The sequence below is a fragment of the Gymnodraco acuticeps genome, unplaced genomic scaffold (assembly GCF_902827175.1).
Source record: "Gymnodraco acuticeps unplaced genomic scaffold, fGymAcu1.1, whole genome shotgun sequence".
NCBI classification, from domain to species: Eukaryota; Metazoa; Chordata; class Actinopteri; order Perciformes; family Bathydraconidae; genus Gymnodraco; species Gymnodraco acuticeps.
In genome coordinates this window covers 1,065,292-1,089,186 of record NW_022990125.1, presented here as the reverse complement: position 1 = coordinate 1,089,186, position 23,895 = coordinate 1,065,292, and the positions used below count along the sequence as shown (strand labels likewise).

At 41.3% G+C, this 23,895-nt stretch overlaps 1 protein-coding gene across 1 annotated transcript in view; it reads right to left on the bottom strand.

Annotated features, from left to right (window-relative positions):
* adamts3 (ADAM metallopeptidase with thrombospondin type 1 motif, 3) overlaps positions 1-23,895 on the bottom strand; it is a 225,536-nt gene that overhangs the window by 66,379 nt on the left and 135,262 nt on the right. Inside the window, 2 exon segments of the mRNA XM_034216683.1 lie at positions 185-328; positions 6,554-6,659. Of these exon segments, the coding sequence (XP_034072574.1) occupies positions 185-328; positions 6,554-6,659 (250 nt within the window).

The following is a 23,895-nucleotide window of genomic DNA, read 5'->3' as shown; positions in this document are numbered from 1 at the left end:
ATGGCAACCATTAAGCATGACATATTTTCATGCTTTTTTTTAAAGCAGATGAAAGATGATTTTCTAGCGGTCAAACATGTTTCTTTTTTTAGCCCTGATAGAGGTTTGAGTTCTCTGAGTGCTTTCCAGATAATAGATACATTAGTGATCAATCTGTGGATGTAAACTGCCAACATGGACTCACTGGATGTATCTTTTCAGCTCCTGTCCGCTGCACATGGACCAGTGGTATCGATGGAAGGCTGCCTGCACCAGTGGAGCCATCACGCTTCCCATCGCCGTTTCGTCTCCGCAGCGGTTGCCTTGGCCATCGTGCTCCATGCCCAGCCTATTCCCAAAGAGAGACACGAGGAAATACTTATAAAACTGCAGATTATCAAGATTGACAAATGCCCAAGGAGTTTTAAATAAATACGCTGATTTAACACCTTTGACATATTGGGGGACCGAAGTGGAAAACAACCTAAATTACTCAAATAATTGATCGTTATAAACAGATAACTTCTACATAATGTGAAACTCTTTATTTTTTTTAGACACTTTTTTTTTTTCTGCAGCAGGTGGATGTTTGAAAGCTTGTCACGATGTAGCCTGAGGGCTTTTGCCATCTTGGAATGTAGAAATGTGCTCCCTTTAGGAATGATACAAATGTGTAGAAGTGCACATTTGTATCATTCAAATATTACCGTAACTAAATCCCTTCATAATAATCTGAAGGCCACATGTTACATAAAAGACAGAAATAATGCATTTTATCATGTCACTTCACTTAAGCCAGTGGAATTTGTTTTCAGTATTGCATTAAAAACACTTAGTACATAGCATTAGTAATACGTCACCCATCACGTAAATATTTCCAAATGATCTCTGACTTTGTTTTACCAGGCAATAGAAAATTGGCATTCAGACATCTATCCGCAAAATAACTTTTTCTGCAAAACTACATTTTAAAATATAAATAATGCATTGCAACACTTGACCTCGGTACTGTTTATACAATGCAGGCCAAGGGGTTCTCTTCTTCACTCTAAATCTTTTACAAACACAGACTCACCGTCAGTCCTATTGAATTAACCTGGGGGGTTTAGTTGAACTCATCGAGTATTCCTTTGGAAATTCTGTGCATATATATGAGAGTAAACTGAAGAGACTGGAAATGCAATGAGAAACAGTGACAAATGTTTGCAGCCACAGTTGTACCGGTATCATGATCACAAGTTGTCGTTTGTGATTGGCAGCCAATCTCAAGAAGATGGTTGAATTAATATAATCAAAATGTTTGACGAGCTATCAAACTTAACTGCCGACATTGCAGAAGAAGAAGAAGAAGAAGAAGAAGAAGAAGAAGAAGAAGAAGAAGAAGAAGAAGAACCTTTCTTAATCCCCCAAGGGAGACATTTTAAAAAAGGCCTCAAAACCCATCTGTTCAGTAGAGCCATCTCCTAGACCTTTTATCTGATGTATTACTACCCTTTTATTTATTTATTTATTTTTTGTACTGCTTTTTATTCATTCTACCGTGTTGTGTAACGTTTTTATTTTGTTCCATGCTAAATGCTTGTAGCACTTCGGGATCTGAACTCAGATATGAAGTGCGTTATAAATTAAACCCATTATTATTATTATCATACTACAGGCAGCCCCAGTGGGTTTTGTCAATCATTATGTATCATTTGCTAGGGTTGTGTTTTTTCATACACATTTTTATATGGTCTCTGTCACCCATCATCACGTAACGGGTGGGTCCATTGTGCACTGCTGTACATCCTGTGCTGTCCTTGCTGTGAATGAGAGGTCATGTTCTGCCAACAGATAGTGAGCATCAATAAATACTTTGGTAGATGTCAGTAGATGAGGCGTCAATACTGTATGTTCCAGTGTCACCAACACAAACTCCTATTCAGTTATTTATACACACATGCATTAAAGGATGCAGAGCTTCTGCAGGTTTTATATCAGCTATAGAAAATGTTCTTTTTGCTTGTGATGCAAATGTGTTGCCAGTAAGAATAAGAACTATGAATACACAAAGAGCATACAAGATACTTTTTTTTTTAGCTTTCACTATTGACAACATATCCACACATTTGCTGATCAAGGCCAAAGATGTTTTTGTGGCAAAAAAAACGGCCAGAGTTCAAATGTTTCAATAATTGAATCTGACAACAGCTGTGTGTTTGTCGAGCTCCTGGTTTCTAATTGTTTTCATATATTTGTCCCCTCAGGAGAGGTGTATTGATCCCTGTAGAGGAAACCCTCGGTTCACTTGGCCCCAGGGTCAGATGCAGAGCAACAACCGCAACGAGGGATTCGGTGTTTCAGTAGGGGACATTTCAGCAGGACGGGTCTTTGCCGTCATAGCTTGTTGAGTCTGTCCCACAGCTGCTTATCGTTTCTCACTCTGACGTCTTGCTTCCCATTTTTTAAAGTCATTTAAATTTCAACAAGATCAGACAATAAAGTAACAATTCCAAAACCTGCTGTTGATTGGATGAATCTGAACATATAGAGGAATGTACAGAGCTGTCCAGCCGCTCTATAAATGGTGAGCTATAACCACTTAAAGTCCAACCGTTTTAATGTTCATTTATATCTTTTTGAAGTTAATAATAATGTCAACATGATTTTTTAAATATATTCTAAATGTTTTTTTTATTAAAAGAAAGTAAAAAGGTCTTTATATAGAATGGAAAAATCTGAAATGATGTTTTGAGTCATAGCAACCTGGAGGGAAATGTAATTGAACAAATGAATGAACGTTGAATGTAACATTTGTATGTTGTAAAGATAATACTCAATTAAAAGATTGATAACACAAAGAGAGACTATGAATTGAATGTAGAGCACTACAGTAGCAAACAATAAGTGATTACAGCCTGTATTAAGCTCTCTTAATACATCCACATTCATCAGTAATTTCCAGTATTCTTTCTGTCTCTCCACCTTTTTGTGCCACATAAATAAGCAAGGGACATGAGATCTTCACATCCTAAAATACTTTCATTTCAGCAGGAATCCTAGTTGTGGCCTAGTGACATGTCTGCAAATACAGTCATCATTTTGATCAGTGTGTTGTAGGGGTGTAACGGTTCACAGAAGTCACGGTTCGGTTCATACCTCGGTTTGGGGGTCACGGTTCGGTACGGGTTCGGTACAACAAGAAAAAGCAAAAAAAAGTCCCAAATGCATAATTCCAGGTTTGTTGTTATTTATGTTTGAACAGTAGTGCAAGTTTCAGTTTAAAAATAAGGAACTCTGACATTTTGAATAATTAACTGTATTAAACAGTTAAAAACAAACCACAAACAGTACCACACACACTCAGATGGCCATATTATCTATAATGGCTGATGTCAAACAAAAAGGTTTCATCAAGCTGTAAAACTAAAAAGGATGTCTTGAAAATATGACATCATAAATAATAAGAAAGTGTTTCAAGAGCGCAAAGTCGTTGAAAAACATATGCCAAAAGCTTCCGTTATTTATTTTGGTCTCACCGCTTTCATGTCTATTGTCTTCTTAAAAACAGCGGGGATCAGCTGTTGAACTGCTGTTGTCTTTTGCCGGGCTCCGGTGATTGGCAAATCTGGCTGATGCCTTCTGATATGATTTAGCATGTTTGGCGTGCCCATTAGCATACCGCACCGCTATTGAACAACGCCGACACACCGTCCTCGTCCGATCCACCACTCGCACTCCATCGTTGTTGTAGTCCACAGGGAACCCGAAATGTTCCCACACAGCTGATTTAAAAGAAGCAGGTGGGTTCTAGCCATGGATGTATAATAAGAACTGCATACAGCGTGGGAGGCGGGGCCTCATTAATTCCTATGAGAGCTGCTCATTAGCGCATGATGATAAAATGGCCCACCTTTTGAGAGAGTGAAACGTCACAGATTATCCAGCATGCCTGAGAAGTACCCGTATGTGCGCTCATAGAGCATGCGCAACTTTAACCAAAATGCTCGTTCACATCAAGCACGTCAATTTGCGTACACGTAACTGCACCGCGCGTTCATGACAGCATGGTAATGGATTGTTGGCCCAATCCCAAACCACTCCCTCGACCCTACCCCTCCGTGATGGAGTGAACTCCGTCTGTAGCCACACTCGCAGCTCAACGAGGCTCCCTCCTGTCAGATGGAGGGAGTAAATACAGCAGCAAGCTTTGGGACGGCCTCCCCTCTCTCCGGCAGAAACAGGAAATACGTAACTGTATGTAACAACGGTTTCAAATCAGCATCGCTTAGACAAAAAGTTTAAATGAATAACTCAAATAAAACTCCAAACATCTTTCATTGTGTTTCAAAGCTCTTTTAGTTTTAAACCTGATGTTTATAAGCTTCTTATATGTGATCCTAAGTTAAAAACATATGAGGTCATCATGAGGTTGTTAACATCGCAGTTTATCAGTGGATGTTTGCTGGAACTAGGCTACTTGTAAACAGCGTGTTTCCTGACGGACACACACAGCGGGACTCCGGTCAGGTAGAGACCGGTCTCAAGTCAGCACCGCTGCAGACTCGCTGTTTGAGGGCTTGATAGCCTACTCCCCCTCCACACTCGTTGCTTTGGAACAGCCCTCAATATGGCGGACCCTCCGCGTGAACGCGCAAACGGAGGGGTAGGGTGTAGGGGGCGGTTTGGGAATGGGCCGTTGTTATCATGGATTTGATATGAACGAGGCGGCAGTTAGCGGCTAGCTAGTAATGATGCTAATGTACACATCAATCGTTATGTACTTATATTACGCTGTAACAGGATCTAGTGATATCCAACAGAGCTTCATTTAGCATGAAATAATTATTGCACTGTATATATATATATTTATATACAGTGCAATAAGCTTCTTAGTGCAATACGAAGCTACAGGGACGTTAATAATGTCGGTAATATTAACTTTATTTAATACAACATTTACGGTACAAGATTTAATCATACAGCCCATGTAGTATGATAATGAATTACAGCAAACATGTGCAATATATCCATTATTACAGCTCCGTGGGATGGCAGTAAGACGATATGGATCAGTTCTTATTGTGCATCCATGGGTAAAGATAAACGCAACTCACATTGGTTTCTCTTACAGCATCTCTGTAAACTACGTGTATTCACTGAATTTCACTCTGCCTTTAACGGCTCGTTGTAGCTCCAATAGCTTCAGCCCCCACCCTCCCTGTGAGCACAGTGTGCTCTGATTGGTCGGGACACGTAACATGAACGTGCCGGGCGGCGCGGTCCCGTGGGTTAGATGCGCGTTCATAATGCAGAGGGAAATAACTCTCAGAATAACGTTATTAGCACATTTTTACAACTTGAGGAACAAATGTTTTTAATAAGGGCTATACAAGTGTTCATACTGGGTAGTTTATTTAGTTTTTAAAAAAGTATCCAACGAGTTACAGACCACTCTTTCCCCATGTAAGTCAATGGGAAAAAGTGTTTCCGGGCCTGGCAACCAAACGGAAGTGTAGTACCGCCGTTTGGCCAGCACGAATATTTTCATCTGAGTCCGGCGCACTTCCTGGGGGCTTGGTTCTAGCTCCTGTGTGTTATCTGAAATCGCCATACTAACTTTTCTTCTTCTTGTATTTTGTTCGTTTTGTTGTTGTTTCTTCTTGTTCTTCATTTGTTGTTTAAGGGCGGCTGGTAAACAGCTTTTAGGCGCAATACCGCCCCCTGGATTATAAATAGTGCAGTTGATACTGCCCTGAATGACAGACTTTTTTCCCACTCGTAAAAAAAAGGCGTATTCGTCGTGTGGCGTATTCGTCGTGTGCCGAACCGTGACGTCTGAACCGTGACGGTACGGGACGAATACGGATACCGTTACACCCCTAGTGTGTTGTGGTGAGTATTTCTGCAGTACCATCATTCGCAGTCTTCAAATATGTTTCCAGCTGTGTTTGACACATTTGTGTGTGTGAGTCAGATATAGTAGTGTTGCTTTGATGTAGACTTCAACAGTGGCATTTTTTTGAGGTAGTGTGAGTTGGAGTCATAGCAGTGGTGCTAAGGCACGCGGGCCCAGCAAAAGGTGAGTGCGGAACGCGTGGAATTATCTTGTGTGTGCGAAGTGCGCCCCACCAATATGTTTCTATGTGTCTGCCAGCACAAGAAAGGCTCTCGAGGCATAGTACATACAGTGGCAATGTCTCATTTTACACTGGGGCTATGTACAATATGTATTCTAGGGTGGGTAAAGGAAAAAGGGGACAAACAGTTTCAGAGTGCATGTATTTTTTGGACATGTGCTCAATAAACAAACATTTAAATTCGATAAAGGCATGTTCACTGTCAGGGTGTTGAGGTCCAGTCTACTTACTATAAAGGCCAACACAGAGATCACACACAATCAGAGATCACATGGAAACGGAGCCCGGGGAGACATTCACACTTGTCTTTTGAGGCTGTGTTATTCAGCAGAGGGAGAATAACTTCCCTTCCCTTCCGTCACAACACAGCGTACCCTAGGGAAGAGTAATGGAGTATAGAGGTGCTAAGAAAACACCTACAAGGACAGAGAATAAATAACCTAACAAGAACTTACACATGTCCGGTCTCGTGAGCCACAACAAAGGCCGAGGAGAAGCCATCTTCATGGTTTAGGGTGCAGCTCCGGACTGGGTGGCACATGCCTGTGACTGGAGCATAACCTGAAAGACATCGGAGGAAGGATGGAGGCTATTATAAGAATGTATTGAATGAGAAACATCTGATTGTGGTTATTTCACTGAGAATACTTTCCAAAATGTATAAAAATAGTCCTTAGGTTTGTAGTATGGGGTTCTGGAAAGTGTCAATGCGGATGTGTTTTAAACTTGCATTCTATCTATTAGCCGGGGATCACATTTTTTTTCTCCAAACTTTAGTTATTACTTCATTAAAACATTTATATTAAGTATACAGTCTCAAATGGTAGGCTCAAGTTTTCTTCAGAACAGCATGATTCATTTTGTAAGTCATGTTCCCACAAATAAATGATAGAGCAGTGTATTCTTAAGAGCGTCAACATTTTGTGATTGACAGGCTGCTACCAGTATGCTTTCCTGGATGGTTGGGATTTGTGTTTTTTGTTTTACTTCAAACTAAATATTAGAACTTAAACCTTACCAAACTATTCAGTACATCAAACATATTTGCTTTGGGTTGGTAACATTTCTATTTTCTGGTTTAAACTTCTTGAGTCTGTGAAAAAACGCCAAACTTGCGGCTTTGTGCTGTTGGCCATAAACGATGACTGTGTTTACCTCTTTTAGGCAGCTCACACTGTATTTCTCAGATTTCATTAAAAAACTTGGATAAGAGAAGAATTGTACTATTTTACAATGTTCAGTTAAAGTTATTTCAAACTTTAAAGGTCCCATGTCATGCTTTTCCGGTTATTACCCGTCCCCTTGTGTGTTATGTAGCTTTTTATGGATGTAAACGGTCTGCAAAGTCACAAACCCTCAAAGTACACCCTGTCGCGCAGGGCTTCTCAAACTCCGGACCAAGATCCGGATCCGGACCGAACTGCACATCAATCCGGACCGAACCCTGTGTCCCATTATAAACATTGTTTTAACAAACCCACGTCCTTTATTCGGGGTGAAGGAAAATAAACTAGGTAGTTATAATGGATGGTTGGATGTACAGTTCAACACACAGGTTGTTATGTCCTAGGTAATTGTATTGGTCACTTACAGAGGTGCGGGAAGGTATTTTGAGTGGGGGTGCTGAGGTGCTGGACTCCAGTGAACACTATTACGGGCACTGTATAGAGCACGCACGAAAGCACTCCCCACAAGCAAACACACAGTACACCCGCGACTGTTACAATGAAGGCTCGATAATCAGCTCACGGCATATAGGCAGGGGTAAAGTGCTATCTTTTACGAGTGGGGAGCGGACCTCACCTCCTCTAGGGGGGTCCTCACCTCCTCTAGGACCTCACCTCCTCTAGGGGGGTCCGGGGGGATGCTCCCCGGGAAGATTGTTTTTAAATATTGAAGTTGAAAGCATCAATCTGGTGCACATTGAGAGCAACATTAAGAGATCTATGGAAACATCTCTCAACACCCAGATGAAACACAACTGTAACTTAAGCAGATGTTCTTTTTCTTTATGGATATTTTACAAATCACTCCCCTTTCAAACTGTATTCTTGTTTTACTGCCATACAGTATTTCATACCTGTTTTTCCTTTATTCTCTTATTTGTTTTATAACTATAATGATCATATGAAGGTGTGCCGCGGAAATAATCTTTTGAATAATTTGTGACCAAACCGTTTGAGACCCACTGAGATAACTTAGACTAAAGTTAACTATCTAAACACTCAGAGAGTCCTTTAGCTCACCTGAGCCTCTCAGTCTGAGAGGAGAGCTCTCCTCCAGCTTGTTGTGGAACAAACAGCTCTGTATGTCCGTCACACACACACACACACACACACACACACACCACACACACACACACACACACACACACACACACACACACACACACACACACACAAACAGAGGGTTTGAATGACACAAGCACACTTTTATTTCCATGCAACTCTCTGATTGGTCTGGTGTCTTGCCTCTGTTGCATTCACTGAACACGGGAAATTACACTCCTGCCGTCCTCTCGAGTGTCATGATGAGGTTCACGTAAAACACGGTTAATGTATTATATTATTGAGGTAGAATTGTGCGGTGCTACAGAAAAAACATTCGGGGCAGGCCAAAATATTATTTTACCAACAATGTGGAATGTATTGGCTACATATCACACACGGGAGCAGCAATAACCGTCAAATAATAATTCAGACAGGGGAGCTCCGCACCCCCTGCCTGCCGCTAGGGGGTGCTGCAGCGCCCTCAGCACCCCCCTTCCCGCGCCCATGGTCAACTTATCAAAAATGTCAACACTTGAATTTAACTTGACTTCTTAAAATTCAACGACGAAAGTTCTCTTTCGTCGACCTCAACAAAGTTGACCTAAATAAAAAAAGTAATCTTTCAGCATGCAAGAGGAGATACTGGGGAAAATAATTATCCGTTTCCTGTAGTCTCCTTGTTTTGTTGACTGAAAAAGGAGCTGTTTTACGTTTCATACAATATGCATTCTGTAGTGCAAATAAGATGTAAATTAAAATAACTCTTAGAAGACAAACAGAACCTTTCCTGATATCCAGTAATGCAGATAGCTTCTGTTTTATCTCTGGAGGTTCTGAGACTTCTGCTGTTTTCCAAATATTTTTCAGGCAAACATAGTTTTGTTGGGGTGACCTAAACTTTATAAAACAACGTGACAGCAGCTAGCTTCTATCTCCATAGGATAGGAAAATGACTTCCAAATAAATATTCTCTTACGACTGTTGTTTCCGCCGTATAACTAGGACGATGATTTTAAAATATAAATGTCGTTGTTGGGTTTTTTAAACGTTATGTTTCGAAATACATTGAGCCCTACAGAACAACTTTCATTCACCTCAACTGGAGCAAATACAAACTGACACTACTTGCAAGTCCAAACAGTACTCTGCCATCTAAAGTAAGACAGATGTGTGTGTATTTCTGTCCATGCATGTTACTGTGTGTGCAGACGTGTGTCTCATGATAGATGTATTGATGAACTCTGCAGCAAAACAGGAAACAGATATCACAAACAAAGCAGGAGTGGGGGGGGGACAGAGATTCAGCATGGAAGGAAGGAAACGTTTTACATTTGCCAGCTGCGTGATTATTAATTAAAACTGAAATTCACAATTTAGGTCTCAGACTATTTCCTGCTAGCTTTATGCATGCTGTGGCGTCAGTCGCCAAATTGCTATTGACAGACAATATGGAGGCTTCGGTTGGCAGAATAGACAAGACAAGTGTGCCACAAATAGAATAAAAAAGCACTTCATTATGCGGTGCTCTCTTTGTGCTGTTGTTTCCCCACTTTACTGACAGTTACAAATGTACTGGAGAAGCAACATAATGAACACAGACACTATCCAAATACAAGATCGGCTTTTTGCACAGCACTGGTACAATACATTTGGCACAGTGCCACTAATAATGGCCTGTTTGAATTGATCTAAATCATCGATTTTTCTGGTTTGTTTGTAGACATTTTGATTATTCAATAGTGATTTTCTGCAGTCTGGATGAAAAAATCAATCAATAACATGGCCATTTTATTAATGTATTACATCTAGAATGATTTCCTATTGAAGAAAATGCCTATTAAGAGTCAATGACCTTAAATCAGTTCACACTCTACCACCAGGCTAGGAATCCATAATAACAGATTACATGTCACAGGATTACATAATCAGGATACACAAAAGAGTAGCTGTATTCCCTTACAGTAACTGAACAAATATGTAATCAGATTACTGTTACATTTCTAAAAAATTGGGAATTACTAGCAGGATTACAATGTTACAATACATGAAAATGAAGAACCTATATGTTCTTAAAGTAGTTTCACTGTTGGTGAATATACTACCCAAATAAGCCTATTGAACGGCATGTTTTTCATATTTTTCAAATCGCTGAGCTGAGGACATATTTTTGATTCTAAATATCTAAGGGACTCTTAGTTTCTTCTTTTTTTAAGTTTACATTGTTGTGTTGTCTTACCTAATACACCAAAGCATTGCTATTTATTTTCTCTCTGCACCTTTTGCTTTGCATTTGATATTAAGGTAATCCAAAGTAAATGAAAGTAATCAAGTTACATTACTTTTATATTATGATACTCATATTTGGTTATAAATTACTTTTTTTTATAAAGGTAACCAGTAATTGTAACAAAAGTTTAAAAACTTGGGATAAAACTAAAGAAATTGCAAACTATTTCATTGGAAAAGCAATCGTCTATAAAATCAGTCAATTTTGAAAAAAAGTATGAAAGAGAAAAGAAACTGAAAAAATGGAATGAAAGAACAAATAAAACCCTGATATGGCACCAGGAGGGAAAACACTCTCAGTGCTACACCAGACATAATTGACTTTTCATACGTAATGGTTTTAACGAGTGCAATTTACTCTGGGAATTGGTAAGTGAACTTTTCAAAAACGGTTTTGTCCTCCTTGAATTTATAGAATGGCTGAATCTCTGAAGGGAAAATGCTTGCAGTGATGTAATTGGTAGACATTGATCACTGTTCTGGGAGTCTGTAGTCTAAATTGAACTTCCTAAAACCATTTACCCTCTAATCAACCCTCTAATCAACCCTCTGTGGGTTTACCAAAAACGAAATTAAAAACAGGATACAAAATGTTGGAAATTCAGATTTGTAAGAAGAAGGAAGTAGTGGAAGACACCGAGAGAATGAGAATGAGGTTTATTAATAGTGTTGATGGTGATTTAAAAAAAGAGGTATAGGTGAGATAATGATGGTATTCAGAGAAACAGAGTGGAGACACAGACTGAAGGCGGACAGATATAAACAAAAAAGAAGTCAAGCCACGACAAAACACAAGCCAACAAAATGTGTCAAATATAGGAGATGACATGTTTAAATGCATATTTTAGGGAAAATAATGAAGTAAAAATGGGTTTTCATTATAGGGCCATGTTTCCTTATCCGGTCCTCAGTGTTACCGCAAAGGGTCACAAAATAATAAATGTTGTTTTGTTTACAAAAATGTAAACTGTAGTCTGAATCCAACATATTATTATATAGATTAATTGGCTTGTTTAAAAAAAAAGAGGTCCCTGCTCTGTCTGAAACAAATATAGTTGAGACAATGATAGCCAGATAAAAGAGTGACGCCAGATTAAAGGCTGACAGAAGTCCATCCTTTTGAAAAGCCATAAGGGTTGTAGAAAGACAGATGATCTTGGAAGTTAAGAAAACTGTGCAATTTTGAGGCATAAATACACTTTCTGCCACCTTTTCGCCTTAAAGCAGAGAAAATACAGAGGCTTTCAATTGGAAAACAAACACCTTGCATACCTGTAGCATGAAGAGAAAGTTTATCCCACACAAACCATTTATTGTCTATGCCCTTTTTTTTTTAATCTATCCCTGGTTGTTAAAAATATACGTTTCTCGCTGTTCTTTTTTAATGTTTTGTCAGAAGTATAAGGGAACTATATGATCTCAGTTAGGAGAAAAGCACATTGAAAAATAGCCAGAGGCTAGCCATAGGATACAGAGATTTGATGAGTTAGACATGGACTTTTCCTATGATATACTGATAGTGAGCATGTAGCCAACATTAGCAGATTTTGTAGCTACATGTTTAGCTAAGCGCTGATTTCCCCAAGGCTGAATATTAACAATGAACATTACAACTATCCCAGTACATATATACAAATCCATGTATTGTAAAATGTGTGGATGATAACTTTGTTATGTCGCCGTTATGTCATTTAGATTTATAGAAATATAATAAAAGTACATCAGACATTGTTTTAACTCGGGGGGAGGGGGGGAAGCAACCCAGATGCAAATCAGAACATTTAAAAAATAAAGCACTGCTCTATGACTGCTGAAGTTGACCCCAAATTGACACATCATCTGAAAGGGAATGTATTTTGTGATAAATTAATACACTTCTCAAAATGAAGCTTCTCCATTGGTTTACATATCAGTATATATGGTAGTTGTTGGACATTTCCTACTTACATTCTCTTAAGCCACAGATGAATTATTTTGTTGTGATTATCTATTCAAAGTATTTTCACTGACCTCAATGTTTTTAGGATAAGACATTTGATCATCTCATGCTAGGGGAGTTTTATAATCATCCAAGCAAGTGTAGAAAATAATAATGAGTAGACCCTCGAAGCCTTAACATTTGAAATTACTTGGGACTTTGAAACTCTACACAAAGGGCTGGGCAATATGTCTGTAGAACATAATTGCAAATTGAACTGTTTCTAGTGAAATCAAAGAAATTAAATTACATTCAAAACCTTTATTTATCCAGATGAAATCCCATTGAGATCAATGATCTCTTTTTCAAGGGAGACCTGCAGCAGTAGGTTCCACATGAAGACATAAAAACATAAACAACAGAACATCATCAGCATACAAATCTAACTATACATTGACCATGTTTACTGTGCATGCAAATACTGAGTAGTTAGGATAGCCATATAATTAGATTTACGTGGGTTTAATTGGATTTTCTGAGAATTTTCATTTAATGGGTGCTTATTATCATCAATTTAGATGACACAATTGTGTATCCGGACGTCTTGATGATTCCATTGAAAGATAAATTATCACAACAAATTGTTGCCGTGCCCAATCCATACTTAAGTAGGTTGTTCATCATGTAGTTGTGCTTTCTAAAGGAAGATCATTTTGTGAAGTCTTTGAAAGTATTTCTGACATAATAATAGGATTTGAGCCGGACAAAGACAACAAATTGTTTATTTTTTAATAGGACGTCTCCATTGTGTGATAAGAAAGAAGTGAAAGTGGTAATTACCTGAATATGTGTGTAAGTAGAGCTACTGCAGGTTTAGGAAATGTAGGTGCACCACCATGACAAAGGATTCACAGTAAAGCAAGGGGAATAGCTGTTGTTTGTTATTCTGTTTGATGGATTAGATTAGCTATTTATGAATGGCAGAACTGGTATTTCCATCCCACCTTTACCATCAACCTTTCCATGAAACTCTTATTATCTGCTCACTGTCCATGGGGTGAAGTTTGGTCAATTGTTTGTTTATTCCAGCCTGGGGAAATTGTTCAATTTCAAAACATGTCACACTCAAACAGAAAGGCTTAATGACAGCTTGCTTACAGGATGGCTCTGCACTGATCAACATAAAACAATGGCTGCAGAGAAGATGTTTTCCCCCCAGACAGCATGGAATTAATTTAGCCCTTGTCGAGGGGAGTCCTACGGAAAGCCATGAAGACAATCATGTCTTTATGACCTCAATAAACTGCAAAACAAATGGTTGGAAAATAGGCATTAAAACAAATCAATTCAGCAATCTATTCTTTTATCCACTATATTTATATATTTGTAGTATTTTCTTACGTGAATACAAAAATATGTATTGTTAATACAGGTCGAGCTGTCATAAATGGGGCGAAGCCTGCGAACTAGTTCAGTCATCTCGAGCACCAATGATACATTAACACGTGACGCCCTCGTCTCTCTTACAACCAACCAAACACATTCTGCTAAACTTGCCGCTCTATTTAAGCTGCCAGATCTGCCTGCCTCTGCCTCGCTAATGCTGCCCCCCCGCCCCACCACCACCCCAGCATCCACCTGTAAGCTCGGGGGGATATATATCTAATCATCACTCAATATTCTATGTAAATCTATGGAGTCATGAGGCACGAGCCTAGATGCCAAACTCAAACTATATGCTGCTTCTAATAAACATATCAAAGAAACCGGTGAGTTGGATGACTGAATTATTATTAACATTAGTTTGGGCAATTCAACCCGTCTCCATGGCAGGTTCTCAGTATCAAATGATACATCTGGATCATGCTTCTGGCTTTTTTTGGCAGGACCTGGATCCTCCTTTTGTATTGATATTCACATTATCATTTTGTCTGTGTTCCAATTGTATTAAGATGTTTGTTCAGTAACAAACTGTAACATCTAAAGTCTGTTTGTCCTTGGAGAAGCACCGTTCCTCTGATTGAATTCATTCCGCATTAACTGTGAGGTTTTCTTTGGGGAGAACTCTGCAATGGTCTAACAACAGCTGGTTTTGTGTTCTTCAAAGACTGTAACGCCCCCTGAAACAAATGTATAATTTGTGATATTGGGGTATATAAATCAAATCTGAAAGCTCTTTGAATATTTTACATAGGTTAGCATCTTTGCCGATTGGATGTGTATTGCACATTTCATCTGAATGCAAGCCCCATAAGGCACGACAGGTGAAAACAGGTGATGTTCTCTATATACAATTCGGAATTGTCAGGCACTAGACACACAGATAGCAGGCATCAACAAACAACCTACTGTGATGTGAGTGCCGGCAACAATCAATCGTTGAGATTGTTAAAATGTGTTAATGCAGCTTTGAACTGAGTTCAATTACAGAGCTATCCTGCAGGGAACAGCACAATATATCATATTGTCTGCTGGCTTCCATAGCGTGCAGGAGTCACCTGCTGATCTTTCCATCTATTACTATTGCTCCAGTTGTCAATGTGAAATTGAATGCAAGCCCCATAAGGCAGCATTGGTTGCTGCACGTACAAAAATTAGCACACACTGACCTTTTTCTATCTGTGCCACTCGAAGTGGGAGAGAAAATAAATCACGGATGCCTTATGATATTTTTCCTAACAAAGGCGTTGGTGAAGTGAGAATGAACAAAGATAAAACGTTTGGTCCACGGTATATGGAAAGTACTATACCCTATGCAGGCATACATTGATTAATTATTACGCAGTCAGCTTCACCGTGTGTCTCTGAAGCGGTGACAGAAACTAGCACTTTTTATGCTCTGATATCACATCCACTCTGGGTCCAAGAAAGGGTTTTTTGAGAGTGCTTTACAAAGGACACTGTCATCTTTATATCACATTAGGTCATCATCATAAAGGGTATGTCTGGGTGGTATTGATAAACACGTTTATGACACACTCCAGTTTGAAAGGAAAAAGGAAATGTACAGTTGATAATTATGTGTGTAAAGTTTGTGAAGGCAGGAGGAAAGCTTCCGCGATCACCGTCTCCTCTGTTCCTTTAAAGCCCGCGCCCTCTCTGAAAATAATGAGTGACAGGATGATAGTAACCTGATAGAAACGTTATTATTATTCACTTAAATCACTGACACATACATTCATGGGATGTATGTAACAGTAAGACAGAGAATTTAAGTGTGCACCCACATGCAGTATTTTAGTTGTTATATGCTGTTGTAAATACTCCTGTTGTCTGCTGTGTCCTTTTTTTAACAGAAGACCTAAGCTACAGCTAGACTGCAGAAGCATTCATTTTTTGTTTTTGAGGATGGAACAATTTCACACACAGATCGAGGGAGGCTAGACCTATACAATTGATTTATTATGGTTTATAATTTAATGTCAAGACAAAGAAGAATAAAAAGATGGCTGAACTGTTCAGTGTCAATCCTGTGGAGATAGAGATGGAGGTTATAAATCTCCAAAATCATGTTCAGCTTTAAGTCTCAGCGAAACTCACAACATTTCTGGAGCCTTGTAGACCCAGAAAACTACAAGAACATTCACCAAGCAGCACTGAAAATGTCTGCTGTATTTGGCTGTACATACCTTTGTGAAGCAGATTTTTCTGACATGAATGTCATGAAATATAAATACAGAACAAGACTGACTACTTCCTGCTTTCTTACAGTGCAGACGCTTGCTCTTGCCTCTGCTTACTTTGTTATGCTTACAAAGCACTAATAAAGGACTGGCTTATCTAAAGCCAGTTGAGTAGCACTTGAAATGTTTTGGCTCTATGAAACCTGATGTACTTATATGATTCTGTTTTCTTCAAGTTTGTATCTTGTTGATCGAATGCACTTATTGTTTATACTTTGGATAAAAGCGTCAGCTAAACGCAATGTAAGATGGACTTTTTATTAATCCCTCGTGGGGAAATTGTTTCTCTGCATTTGACCCATCCTAATGTTAGGAGCAGTGTGCTGCCATTTTGAATGGCGCCCGGGAGCAGTGTGGGGAACGGTGCCTTGCTCAGGGACACCTCGGTAGCACTTGGTCTTGCCGGGACTTGAACTGGTGACCTTCCAGTTGCCAAGCCAAGTCCCTATCGACTTCTCCACCACCGCCCTCAATGTAATGTAATGTAATGTTATGCTGATTTTCCTATTTTTCTTTTCGGAAAACTTTGAGCGGCGGCTACTGGACATTAACTTATCACTGGGACAGTTATTCTTCGTAAATAGATGGAGGGTTTCAGCCATATTTCAATATTTTTACGACGACCTCAGTCTTATAGTAGCGTGGGCTAGCAACAGCTAAAACCTGGAACTGCATGCTATTTAGCTTAAGCTAGTTAGCAGCAAAATGCCTCCGTTCTCTACAGATGACTTCCACAAACTTCTACAGAAGATGGCCGTGTTGGAAATAAAAATGCAATGGTTGGAAGTTAACGTGGAAGTGAATGGACTAGGTTGGAATGACACCACTTTACCAGTGTTGCAAAAATAATGGACAAAGGCATACTAACTCAAAGCTAGTTAGCAGCTACAAGGATTCCAAGGAACAGGAGGGCTGTGTACCGGGTAATACATCTACAAGTGGTAGTCCTCCCTGGAACTCTCTGGGTGCAAAGCCGAAGAGTAAATCATTTCCATTGGATTTGGGAGGATGAATAACAGGCAGAGCCCAACGCTCTGAAATCTGTGATGCGACCGGCTGGCCTGCATTGTTATCACCCAGGAAGAGCGCCTCTTCAACCCCTATTTATACTAGGAAACAGCCATGGACAGCTGCTAAAGGGAGAACTACAAACAATCCTCCTAAACCACCGAGTGTGCCAATCCAGAACAGATACGCTCCGCTGACCGAGAACCGGAGATCTCTTTCTGATGACCTGGATAACCTGTCCTCTTCACACAGCAGGGTAAGTATGCGGTGTGAACGCGGCTAATATCTATCTATATATATTTACTGAACTGCTGTCTATAGCAGGCATGGGCAAACTAAGGCCATATACGGCCCGTTGGGCTTTTTAATCCGGCCCGCCGAATATTGGTAGAATACATTTTCCAAATTATAGTAAAGACCGCATTCATTTAGCCTGTTTCCTGCAATACCCGGCATTTCAGTTGATCTCACTAGATGGCGTACTCTAGACACAATTGACCTTTGCAAGATCTAAGAACCAAATACGTCACGCTTACATTGGAGGAGGTCGAGATTAACCTGAGCAATAACAGTTCATGGCGAGTACAGCGAAATACAAGTTATTGTGATTCTGTTTATTTTACCTTACTTTAATGACTATCCGTTCACTGTTATTGACCATTGTGAAGAGCAGGCAGACGTTTTCCTGTTGTTTTGTATTATTGCAGCTATCGGATGGAATCAATACATGGGCTACATGTGGCCATCACAAGTAAAATCATCGGCTCATGCCACAATATGATAGCAACAAGTAGTCAAGATAGTCTGATTAGCTTCGGTTGCTGTGCTAACATGACCTGTAGAATGCCAGAGAAACTTTCATAACAGCGTCAATTCAGACTGAAACACATTCACTGATGGAGATGGGGGATATTTATCAGCTGCTTGTGTGACAGTCAGACAGTGAATATTTTACAGCGGCCGCTGCCACGAGTCAACAGTAGAATAAACTCCGGTGGATGAGCAGCGCTCGGTAAATGCTGCTGAAACACATTAATAAACAATGCACCACAGCACTCTGGAGAAAAGTATAAGGTTGGAGAAGTCGTTCTTTAATTTAATCTGGCTTCGTATGATTAAAAACTACCCGACGCAGTCCTCTATTGATGTTGTTGTGAGCGGTGTTGAGAAAATCAGCGATGTCAAACGCTGTGTGGGTCATAAGAAGGCGCGTAAATGGTTACGTCATGACGCAAACGATGATGGCCAGCCTAAGGCACACCTGTGCAATAATCATGCTGTCTAATCAGCATCTTGATATGCCACCAGTGGCGACTGGTCATTAGGGGCAGGTGGCACAGCCCCACCTAGTGTCAGCAGAAAGTATTAAAAATAATTATTGCAAAAGAAATGCAAAAAAATATATTAAATTTATTTTAAGATCATGTTTAATCATCTGATTCGTCTGTACATTGCTGTTTTAGTCTGTTCTTCTAATTAGTGTCTACAGTGTGTGCCTATTGAGCTGCTTAGAGCCATGTGGGACAAAACCCGATCATGCCCCTCCCTCTCACTGTCTAACTGAATGGTGACTGTAAAAACTACACTGCGCATGCTCAGAGTATTTTCCTATTTAATGTGTGTGGCAAAAAAATAATGACCATAGGGGCATTGAGCTGCCATCCCCACCATACGTCATCTCACATCATTCAGAGCTGATTGGCTGTAAGTATGTGTGCCGCGAAAAGTGTGGTGTGTGTTAAGAGGAGAGGAGAGAGCTGCAGTGACGCATCCTAAAACCCGGAAGTAAGCTACGCATGGCTTCCCTCCACAAAAAAAGCAATGAGATTTCTCCATAGACTTTTAGAAAATAGCTCAAAATAAGATCTGTGGGAAACGTAGGCCTACCTGTTAGATAAATGCACGTTTTGTTCAGCCGGATAATATCCACATGTCTACCCTACTTTTATAATTTTCGAATCATAAATCTATCGATTAGATTTATGATAGACTTTTGAAACTACAAGAAGATAAGGAGGACTTTTACAAAAAAGTAATAGAGATTTTAGTCCAGAAGGACAGGCAAATGGACTTCATCTTCAAGTCAAGGTAAGACCGCAATTTTATTGAAAATGGCATCTTACTAAGAGAGAACAATCCAATATTTAAATGATACAATTAAATGTTTTGGGTATCCTTCTGTTGAACTGTCTGTTTCAAATTAATCGAAGCATCAGACAATAAAGCTTTTGAAAATAATATTATATTTTTATTTAGGTCAAAATATAATATTTGTAAACCTGAAGAGTCAGTGCCAGTGCCAGCCATGAACCTCACTGCACGTCACTGCAGAAGCATATAGACATCTACGTTTTTTGTGCCCCACCACTTTTGTACATATAAAAACGCCACTGTATGCCACACCTGTGAGGTGGGATGGATTATCTCTGCAAAGGAGAAGTGCTCACTATCACAGATTTTTTCAGATTTGTGAACAATATTTGAGAGAAATGGTTATTTTGTGTATATAGAAAATGTTTTAGATCTTTGAGTTCATCTCATGAAAAATGGGAGCAAAAACAAGTGTTGCATTTATATTTTTGTTCAGTGTAATTGCCAAAAACAACGCACGTGCCTTGTTTGCTACCGTTGATAGACTAACAAACCCCCCAGTGTCAGTAGCCTCTATCCACCAGGGCATGTAATGAATTTGTCTCCTTCTTCACTGACAAAATTCAGAAAATTAGACAAGCAGTCAGTGCCTCTGTATCAGGTACAGCACATTTTTTGTCCCTGTGTCCACCGAATATCAATTCAAACACCATGACTCAATTCAATCAGATTAATGATAAAAACATTTAACAAGGACATTATTCAACTTCTGAAATCCTCTTCCTGCTGCCATGATATTATTCCAACAGGATTTTTCAAACATGTTTTTCATTGCATGGCCTCAGATCTACTTCATATAGTAAACACATCTCTTCACTCAGGTGTTTCTGTCTCAGGGTCGAAAATGACATTTCCAGAACAAATGACCATAACTACACTTCTAAAAGGGGAGAATTAAGATTGATGCAAAACAAGTGACATTTGACCTTTTTAGAGAGGTTTAGAAAAAAAAACTCTTTAAATCCAGGCTGAAGACTTTTCTTTTTGCCGCTGCTTTTAATTGATATATGCATATCTTAAACTGCACTGTAACTTTTATTATCTTTGCTTTTAAATGAGTGTTTTTAAATGTCATTTTATATCATTGCTTTTAAATGAGTGTTTCTAGATATAATGTTATAATATGTTTCTTAATGCTCTTAATGTCTTTCATTTTTGTAAAGCACTTTGAATTGCCTTGTGTTGAAAGGTGCTATATAAATAAACTTGCCTTGCCTTGCTGGACATTTAAATGACTCAATTAGAGTGAACCTAAGTGGGTACACTCCAGCATACACCTCTATGGTGGACTCCATGCAGTGCCAGTCATCTCACTGACTGTAAAAAAAGAGTGTATGCACTTATTTTACACATGTGCCATAAAATGCTTGTAAGGTGGGGATTAAGGTGATGTATGTGGGCCATAATAAGAAGTGAACAAATTGTCTTTTTCCCTTGGACATTTATGTGAATCTTCAGTGATGTACTTATATGTGGGCCATAATAATATGTGAGAAATTGTTGTTTTCTTGGACCTTGATGTGAAGTTAAGATTTTTGATAAGCTTTCGGTATTGTAATTTCACACGTGTACAAAAGTAGCTTAATTCAACTGATGAGTGCTATGTGAATAAATGTAAGCGATGTGATGCAAGTCGCTCTTGACCACTTTCATTTTTTCAAAGTAGCTCTCAGATGAAGAAAGGTTGGAGACCCCTGCTTTAGATGAAAATAAGTTCTCATTCATAACACTCCGTTCGATGTCTCACTATGGGATGCGCCTCAACGCGTATGCAAACAGAAGCATCAATCTCATTACGCCAATCCTGATTGGCTGGTGATCTTGACGTCTACGTCAGGGAATCCACCCACCCTTTAAGTAGCTTGCGCTACGTCGCAGCGTCATTCAAACACCTCTTCTCGCTTCAGAGCACATCTCGAATATCAGTAGCCGGGCTAGCTTAACGGTCCACAGACTGAACCCAAGCTAACAGTCGGTCGACGGGCGCTTGCCGGTTACTTTTTTGCTTTGCAGAAGAATTGAACAAATATTAACACACCAGTTAATATTGTAATCTGCCCCGCCGTTTTTTCTTTCGAAATAACGGTAAGGTTTGATTTTTTTCTTCAAACAGTAACATACCTGTTGCTAGTTTATCCCTCCGCGCCGACACCACGGCGAGCGGGGACGGACTCTTCTCTCCCTCACACCAGAGGAGACGGAGATAAGAAAGATATTAACACACCAGTTAATATTTTTTAAAGAAAAATCTACCTCGTCGTTTTTTCCTTTCGGAATAACGATAAGGTTGGATTTTTTTCGGTAACATACCTGTTACTAGCTTCTCCCTCCGCGCCGACACCCCGGCAAATGAGGATGGACCCTTCTCTCCCTCACACCAGAGGAGTCGGAGGCTCGGCTCGGCTCGGCTCGGAGGCTGCGGGTTTAGGATCTCGGGCACGGACTCACACCAGGTCTGCTCGTCCTGCCTTGGGCTGGAACACGCCCAGGAAGCTATCGATACCCCCGGTTCGTGCGGGCATTGTGCCCGCTTCACCATCAAGAGCCTCCGCCGACGGCTAGCGTGCCAAGCTAGCCGTCGGGACGGGACCCCTTCATGTCCGTTGATTCACCGGCCGGCAATCGGGACATGGTGGCGACCGCCGCGGAGATTGAGCCCCGCGCTGTGTCAGGCTGGGGCTCAACAACGGCGGTAGCCGCGGAATCGGAGCCCCGCGCCGTGTCAGGCTGGGGCCCGGTGGCGGCAAGAGCCGCGAGAGTGGAGCCCCGCGCTGTGTCAAGCTGGGGCTCCCAACTGGACCTCCGCGCTGTGTCAAGCTGGGGCTCCCAACTGGACCTCACCGTGGTTCCACCCGCGGAGGATGTCCTACAGCTGGATTATATGGAGGAGGATGAAGAGGATGCCTCTGAGTTCCTCTTATCCGACTCGGATGAGCACAAAGATGACATCTTCGTTTCATCTGCCCAGGCTGCCAAGCCGGAGGCGATGTCCGCTCCCCCGGGCGAAAGCACACCAGCATCGCCCTGCCTCAGTATGGACTTGCAGGCCGTGTGCCAACGCGCTGCGTCCAGGCTGGACATCCCCTGAAGTGGCAAAGGAGACCTCCAGATCTCGCTATGAGGGGAAGAACTTGCCCCAAGCAGCGAGGATGAGGAAGCAGCTTCTCCCAGTCTTTCCAGAGATGCTGGACGAGGTGTCGGTCTCGTGGAGAGACCGCCCTTTCAGCAACAAGGCCCCAATCCAGGGTGCCTCCTCTTTGGACTGTGTCGGCATGGAGAAGCTCGGCCTGCTCCGCATGCCGCCCATGGAACCGCTGGTGGCAGCCCACCTCCAACCGCGGCTGGCTTCGGCACTGAGCAGGAACCCCACGCTACCGGCAAAGGCAGACCGCTTCCAGTCAGCAATGACCGAACGAGCCTATAAAGCCGCAGCTTTGTCCGCCAGGGCACTCAACGTCTCCTCGCTGCTGACCGCCTACCAGGCGGAGCTCTGCGAGGACATGACGATCAAACCTGAGCCTGCCGTGTGGGACGAAATCGCAGCGATCACGGACATTTTCCTCCGTGTGCAGCGCTGTGCAGTCCAAGCCACGGGCAAAGCACTGGGGATAATGGTGGTACAGGAGAGAGCCAGGTGGCTTACCCTGACGAACCTTCCAGACCGGGAAAAAGAGGACGGTCTTGGACATGCCTATTGTTCCCGAGGGCATATTTGGCTCCGCTCTAGCTTCGATGCAGCAGCGGTGTGAATCCAAAAAGAAGGAGGATGAGGCTCTCCAGCTTTGTCTTCCCCGAAGGGTCCAGCCGCCGCCTTCAACGGCCCCGCGGCAGTCCATCGCTCAGGCTGCCTCACGTCCTGCCCGTTTCAAGATCCCGAAACAGCAGAGGCCACAGCCCGCCCCGGGTCTCCAGCCCAGACACGAGGCGAGACGAGCTGGCCAAGAAAGTCTCCGGTTCCGGCAGCAGCCGCTCAGGCACAGCCAGCCCAGACTTTCAGCCACCAGACGAGGAAGAAGAAAAGGGCGGCCAGACAGCCTCCTCTCCTCGATAAAAAAGCTGGAAGTTCCCTGTTCTCCAGCTCCAGAACACTTTCCAGTGTTAGATGCTCATGTGTTTCCGGGGTGCAACCATGCCCCCATCTTCCCGCCGCCTCGAGTGATGTCAGAACGTCATCCTCAAGTTCGCGCCATGAGGGAAATGGACTTAACATCAACGACAGCAAGCTCCGCTGCTCGTTTAAGTCACACAAACACATGTCATCCCTATTGTCTTTTAATAAATCATTTTCCACTGTCGTTTCCAGGCTTAAAGCCAAGGGCGCAGTCAATAAAAATGAAAAGAAAGACAATAAAAACAATAAACAGTCTGACGTCTACCCCCCTTCTAAGAGTGGCTGCTACCTCTCTCAGAAGGCGGACGATGGACGGGGCTGTGAAGGCATCACCGCCACGCGCATGCGCAGTGTCGACCGGGGTTGTCAA